Consider the following 8,443-nt stretch of genomic DNA (forward strand, 5'->3'; position numbering starts at 1 on the left):
ACAAATAGTTAATAAATATATTTCTATGGCTGCTATCGGTGTGTCTATTATTGGCCATATATTTGATACCATATCTATGGACAATTGGCTACAGTTATGATAATGTTGCCAGTGTTATATACGGTACACTACAGCATACAATACTCGGTCTAGGCTGGGCCTATATATTGTATAGTTGTTCAATTGGCCAGGGTGGTCCAATTAATCGTCTACTATCCCTGCCAGTGTTTGTACCCCTAAGTAAACTATCCTATCAGATATATCTCTATCATTATGTATTGATTCAACTGTTTATCTATACAACTGAACAACCAATTTATTATAATATAACAGAAGTGGTTTGTATATTTAAAAAAAACATTTATATTTATATTTTTAAGTTTTTTTTATAAAAATTATTATTAATTTTTTTTCGACAGATTATGTCATTCATTCAATGGTCAGTTTTGGCAATTTTTGTCAGTTATTTGGCTTATTCTATGTTTGAAGCGCCTGTTAGTAGAATTGAACGAATTTTATTTATTTGAATTTTATTGTTATTTGTTTTATAATTTATTTTTCGTTTTGATACAATTTATTTATTTAATTAAATGACATTTAGTTTTTTTTAAATATAATTTTTAATGACTCATTATAAATATTTTGTTTAAAAAAATTTAAAAAAAAGTTTACGTTAAAAAATACGATAATTATAATAAGTAATTATGACAATTACTGTATGAATGCCATTTGTAAAATAATAAGTAATACATAGGCAAACATCAATATGTACAGTATATTATCGTTATAATTAAAAAGTTAATTTTATATTTTAATTGGTGATTCTGGAAGCTTAGTGATAATATAACAATCACAATGTAATTAAAATAAATATTAACATTCGTATCAAGTATTAAAATAAACTAATTAATCATTTATTTAACATTTTAAATATTATTTTTAATGACACAGTAATTAATGTTTTTTTTATTAAATTAAAAATAGTTTACCAAATTGAAAAAACTATTTAAATATTTTTTTGTAAAAAAACTAGCTTTTTAATTATCAAGTAATTAAATTACTAAATATTATATGTTAATGTAAATTTTTAAAGCAAAAAAATAATTTAATGTATATTGACAAATCTATTGTAAAAATTTTAAAAAATTATTATAACTTGAAAATTTTTGTTTTTTAAAAAATAAAATTAAATTAAGTTAAACTCATAAATTAATATATTAAATATCAAAAATTTTATAATTATGTTAATTTTTTATTTATTTTAATTTGTCTTAATAAAATTTTATAAAATAAATCATTTAAAAACAATTATACTATTTTATAACATTTTATATAATTAGTAATACAATTAAATAATAAATACTATGAATTTATTAAATAAAATAAAATAAAAATAAATTCATAATCAATTTAAGTAAAATACTCTTAAATATTTAAAACAATCGCCAGTTTCTATAATTGAATTCTCAATTTTATTTTATTTTTTAATTAAATTATATAATTAAAATTATTTATATGTAATTAAACTTAATTATACTAGTTGAATAAAATTAAATTTACAATTTTAATTAAATAAAAATTTATATTTAATATTTTACAAATACAGTATATATCATAATTTTTATAAAATTAATTTGTATGTTAAAATAAAATATATAATCCATAAAAAAATATATACTTAATTTTTATATTTAACAATTAATAACTTAACTATGAATTAGAATATGAATATGAAATTAGACTTAATTTTAATTTAGTTTTAAAAATTTTAATTCAATAATTAATAAATATTTCATTATTGTTTTTAGCTGACAAAAAATATTTTGGATTATTTGTTATAATTGTTATAAAAAAACTAATGTTAAAAAATCGACCGTTTCTCAACTTTAACCATAACTTTTTTGGTTGACATTAGACCAAAACTGTAAGAAAATTCAATGGGTTTCTGTGGTGTTTGGAGGAAGATATGGGAGAAAATAAATATCTTAAATAAATAAATATTTTATATATATATATATATATATATATATATATAAAATTTCTTTCGTATAAGTTTACCGACTAAAATACACTAGAGGTCCTCATTTTAGTACTAGAGGTCCTCTGGGCATTAATTTACATTTRATATTTATGGTAATTAAATATTTGGTCAACTTTTTTGGCACTRCTCTTAAATTACGTTATCATATTTATTGCTTACACAACAGCATAATAACAATAAATATGATAACGTAATTTAAGAGTAGTGTTAAAAAAGTTGACCAAATATTTAATTACCATAGATATCAAATGTAAATTAATGCCCAGAGGACCTCTAGTACTATAATGAGGACCTCTAGTGTATTTTAGTCGATAAACTTATACGAAAGAAATTTTATATATATATATACAGTTTATGCCAATTAAAAGTTTAAATATTTTAGTAATATTTAAAAAATGTTTTAGCCAAGGTAGTGTATATAACTAACCTAATATAAGATACTAACCTAGTATACTAAGTTACCTTAAGCCTAAAGTTAGCTTAAAGTTAAGTGTAAACACGATATTTCTGAAATTTAATTTAACCTTTTAATCGGTAATATCTGTGTATATATATATATAATTTTAAATATAATAAAACAGTACCCCTGTATCGATGAACCTGTATTTATGTATAGCATTGGCTAGGGCCAGTTTGATTTCCATTTGGGCCAATCGCATACCGATACAGTTTCGAGGTCCGGCACCGAACGACAAATAGACGTACGGGTTGTGTTGCTGCTGCTGCTGCTGATCGACATTATTGGCCAAAAATCGCTCGGGTAAAAACTGGTCAGCGTCTGGATAAATAGTATTGTCGTGATGTATAGAATAGACTGGTATATGAATTAGATGGCCTTTTTTGATTTGAATACCAGTGCTCAACGTATAATCATCGGTAGCTACTCTTTCCAAGAACGTTGAGCTCGGATATAATCTTAACGATTCCATAATAACTGCGTCCAAATATTTTAGCGAATATAGTTTATCGTAGTCGACGTCTTTATTCTATAAGATTTTAAACGTTAGGAAATATATGGATATGTTTTTTTGTTTTGTTTTATTGATTCGATTTTAATTCTAAATACATGAAGGATTTTAAGCTTMTGAAGGGTTTTTTAATTTTCATTTTTAAAAATAATATATAAATATATAAATATATAAATATATAAATATATAAATATATAAATATATAAATATATAAATATATAAATATATAAATATATAAATATATAAATATATAAATATATAAATATATAAATATATAAATATATAATATATATATATAAATATATAAATATATAATATATAAATATATAAATATATAAATATATAAATATATAAATATATAAATATATAAATATATAAATATATAAATATATAAATATATAAATATATAAATATATAAATATATAAATATATAAATATATAAATATATAAATATATAAATATATAAATATATAAATATATAAAATATATATAATATAAATATATAAATATATAAATATATAATATATATAAATATATAAATATATAAAATATATAAAATATATAAATATATAAAATATATAAAATATATAAAATATATAAAATATATAAAATATATAAATATATAAATATATAAATATATAAATATATAAATATATAAATATATAAATATATAAAATATATAAATATATAAATATATAAATATAAAATATATAAAATATATAAAATATATAAAATATATAAAATATATAAAATATATAATAATAAAATATATAAAATATATAAAATATATAAAATATATAAAATATATAAAATAAATATATAAAATATATAAAATATATAAAATATATAAAATATATAAAATATATAAAATATATAAAATATATAAAATATATAAAATATATAATAATATATATATAATATATAAAATATATAAATATATAAAATATATAAATATATAAAATATATAAAATATATAAAATATATAAAATATATAAAATATATAAAATATATAAAATATATAAAATATATAAAATATATAAAATATATAAAATATATAAAATATATAAAATATATAAAATATATAAAATATATAAAATATATAAAATATATAAAATATATAAAATATATAAAATATATATATATATAAATATATAAAATATATAAATATATATAAAATATATAAAATATATAAAATATATAAAATATATAAAATATATAAAATATATAAAATATATAAAATATATAAAATATATAAAATATATAAAATATATAATATATAAAATATATAAAATATATAAAATATATATATAAAATATATAAAATATATAAAATATATAAAATATATAAAATATATAAAATATATAAAATATATAAAATATATAAAATATATAAAATATATAAAATATATAAAATATATAAAATATATAAAATATATAAAATATATAAAATATATAAAATATATAAAATATATAAAATATATAAAATATATAAAATATATAAAATATATAAAATATATAAAATATATAAAATATATAAAATATATAAAATATATAAAATATATAAAATATATAAAATATATAATATATAAAATATATAAAATATATAAAATATATAAAATATATAAAATATATAAAATATATAAAATATATAAAATATATAAAATATATAAAATATATAAAATATATAAAATATATAATAATAAAATATATAAAATATATAAAATATATAAAATATATAAAATATATAAAATATATAAAATATATAATATATATATAAAATATATAAAATATATAAAATATATAAAATATATAAAATATATAAAATATATAAAATATATAAAATATATAAAATATATAAAATATATAAAATATATAAAATATATAAAATATATAAAATATATAAAATATATAAAATATATAAAATATATAAAATATATAATAATATATAAAATATATAAAATATATAAAATATATAAAATATATAAATATATAAAATATATAAAATATATAAAATATATAAAATATATAAAATATATAAAATATATAAAATATATAAAATATATAAAATATATAAAATATATAAAATATATAAAATATATAAAATATATAAAATATATATATATAAAGAATTGTAATACCTTTTTGAAATAATTGTCAATTTCTTTGTATAATTTTTCCTGGACTAAAGGATTCTTAGCCAACAAATACGTTATTATCGACAATGTTGTAGCCGGTCCTTCGTAACCGGCTATAAAAAACAATATACATTGCGATAGTAGTTCATCATTGGTCAGCTCCCTATAATTTTCTTTATTTTTGTTTGTTTTATTGGTAATAAATTCATCGGTATTATCATTATCATATTGTATTGAACTCGTCTCTGATACCGATTCTAACATTATTTGCAAAAAGTCGACCCGTTTTTCTATATTGTCTACAGATTTCAATTGTTGTTGTTGTTGTTTTTGTTGACGACGTTCTTCAATAATCTGAAAAGTAAAGTTACAAAAAAATTTTGAACTATTTTCATCGAAAATTTTCAGCTTCAACGATTTGGCCAACCAGGGAAACAAAAACAATATCAATAGGTTTGTATTGAAGTCAAACGAAAACAATTTCTTAGCATTACTGATGATAGGATTGTCTTCATCTAATAGGGCGTCAACTTTGGTACCGAAGCAAACCTGAATAATTACTTCCATACTGTAGGCGCCGAACAAGCGTTTTGTATCGGTTTCATTAGCTGATGGACAGTCGGCTGTCGAGACTGTACTTAGATTTTTGTCGAGTGTTTTCAAACATTGGTTGATCAATGGTATCATTTGTTTGAGTTTTCTGGTAGTAAATGCCGGCGACATTAGTGATCTAACCCTTTTCCATTGGTCTCCCTTTAGGTTTGCCACTGAATTGTCGATCATTGGATCAGAACCGGTGGCAAAGTCCTGGAAAACAATTTATATTATTAATAGTATCCAGTATTCTGGATGTCTTATTGTTAGATTTTTTTTGCAATTAATATAATATTAATATTTTGTTGGACTTATTGTCTAAAGAAAATTATAAAATCTATTCAAACAAAACTATATATGTATATATATTTATTTTTAAAAAATTTAATCATTTAAATATAATTCACTTAAAAGATTCTATAAAAAAAACATTACTTTAAATATATTTTTTTTTAAATTTTTTTTAAAAATTGTTTTCAGAAACAGGTTTGCAGGTGTTGTATTAATACATTTTGCTATAAATTATATGACATAAGGCACCGGGTGGTTAGCTACGGTATGTTAGGCTAGTAATGTTAAATATTAATAATAATAAATATTTAGTTATTAGTAATTTTAATTTTATAAATATTTTTGTTTTTTAATATTTAGTAAATTTAAATATAATTAATTATTTCAAATAGTTTTTTTAGAATAAATAACATTTAGAAAAGAAAAACAAAAAATATTAATAAATAAGAAATTAATTGATTAAATAAATTTAAATAAATACCCGTCTGTTTGTAAATCTATCAAATGCTTTGACTAAAACCTCGCGAATCAATACCGGATCCGAAATATAGAGTACCGGTTGTGTCAGCTCATAGATACCAAAACATTTGCCGAACCGACGGCATAGATCCAGTTCCCATAGATGACTGGGTTTTGTTAATCGAGTCCATAAACCTACCCATACTGTTTGGATGCCCTGTGTCTCCCAATACACACATTTTGATTGATAATATCTTATAATTTGAATAAAAATTAATAATAATAATAATATACTGTAAGTGCTTGATAATTTACTGTACTTATTTATATAAAGTTAACTATTAAATCTATATTTTATATATATATATATATATATATATATTTATATTTATTTATTAATTTTGTGCACATAATAGACACTATTATTTAATGTAACAATTATAGATTATTATTTTAGATTAGAATAAAAGTTATAATTTAATTTTTTAAAAATTTGATTTAGTTAATAAATATTGTTATTATTATTATTATTACCTGTAAATTAAATACAAACTTAATGAAATAATCAAAATCCATTTAATTAGTGGATGCAATAATAATAAATATAATAGTTGTAACATTTTTTCGATTGAAAAAAAATAAAAAAAATTTTATTATCAATAGTATTTATATAGTATACATTTCAATGTCATTTGTTTAATTTTTTTTGATTTTATAGAATTTATTTATTTAATTAAATGACATTTAGTATATTTTTAATAAAATTTTTAATGACTCATTATAAATAATTTGTTTTTTAAGAAAATAAAAAAAGTTAACGTTAAAAATACGATAATTATGATAAGTATTTATGATAATTACTGTATGAATGCCATTTCTAAAATAATAAATATAAATATATTTTTTAATTTTGATTTAATTATAATAGTAAAATTTTTTATATTTTGAATATTTTAAAATAAACTCATTAATTTTACTTACTAAACAATTATTTTTATTTTATATTTTTATTTTTTAAATAAAAGATTGGTATATATTTTTATGGATAAAATATATTATTTAATTATAAATTTTTTTATTAAAAATACTATAGTTAGTTAATTAAATATTATTACCAATAAAAAATATTTTCAAAATAATATTTATTTTGCAATGAGAAAGACATCACAACCGCACCTACCGTTACCAATTGAACATTAAAAATTTTGTAATGTGAAATAATATGACAATTAAAATTTTTAAATTATATTTAACTATATTTGATATTAATTCTAATTTTTGTATTTATTTACTATTTTTAACTATTGTTTTGTTTTTTTTAATAATGAATTATAATTTATTAATAATTATGTAAATTAGTTAAATTAATTATTATCAGCTTAAATAATGAACTACATGTAATGTATCGACTATCACTAATTAAAAAATTAAATCTTATTATCAATAGTATATATACTGTATAAGGGTTAAGCAAGGTTTTGGATTTTAGGGGGGTAGACCGGTGTAAAATAAATAAATTCTCAAAAAATCTTGGGAGGTATTGGGTGCGTAAGATTTTTATTGCATTTTTAAACGTTAATTATTTTTAAAAAATCCAAAATCAAAGGGGGTGTTAAGAGAAAATTCCTTAATATTCCCTTAAATTCCCGAATATACACATATAAATTCGATAAAGTTTCCATAAGTTCCAATATAAATTCCCAAGAATATAGGAAAAATTTAAATGTTAATAAAAAAAATAATGTATTTAATATTAAAAATAGTTGAAAAAAGCATTAATGATACAGTATGAGTTTTTTTAGTATTTTAGTAATTTTTAACTTTTTAAATAGTACTTTTTTTAAATAAAACTTTTTTTTAATAATACATAATTTTTATAGTTTATAGATATATATTTTTCTTTTTTAATGTTATTTATATATATTATATTAAAATACTGACTAAATACTAATTATA

General features: G+C 16.8%; 1 protein-coding gene across 1 annotated transcript; it reads right to left on the minus strand.

The window, feature by feature from the left end:
* Positions 1-2,499: 2,499 nt before the first annotated feature.
* LOC128963315 (cytochrome P450 3A9-like) lies at positions 2,500-7,063 on the minus strand. The gene is made up of 5 exons (XM_054309822.1): positions 7,041-7,063; positions 6,510-6,741; positions 5,147-5,950; positions 2,626-3,027; positions 2,500-2,520 (listed from the first exon to the last, which is right to left on the minus strand). Exons 1-5 carry the CDS (start codon positions 7,061-7,063, stop codon positions 2,500-2,502), a joined length of 1,482 nt encoding a protein of 493 aa, XP_054165797.1.
* Positions 7,064-8,443: the final 1,380 nt, after the last annotated feature.

Source organism: Oppia nitens, unplaced genomic scaffold (genome assembly GCF_028296485.1).
Source record: "Oppia nitens isolate AA-2021 unplaced genomic scaffold, nextdenovo-longstitch-racon4-pilon3 scaffold15_pilon_pilon_pilon, whole genome shotgun sequence".
NCBI lineage: Eukaryota > Metazoa > Arthropoda > Arachnida > Sarcoptiformes > Oppiidae > Oppia > Oppia nitens.

Bases quoted from the DNA above. Each gene is read 5' to 3' on its own strand.
- LOC128963315 (XM_054309822.1), bottom strand. From the start codon at position 7,063: ATGGATTTTGATTATTTCATTAA. The intron at 3,028-5,146 runs GTATTACAATTC...AAAATCTTATAG, and splicing joins TTGACAATTATTTCAAAAAG to AATAAAGACGTCGACTACGA. The intron at 2,521-2,625 runs GTACTGTTTTAT...CTTAACTTTAAG, and splicing joins ACAGGTTCATCGATACAGGG to CTAACTTTAGGCTTAAGGTA.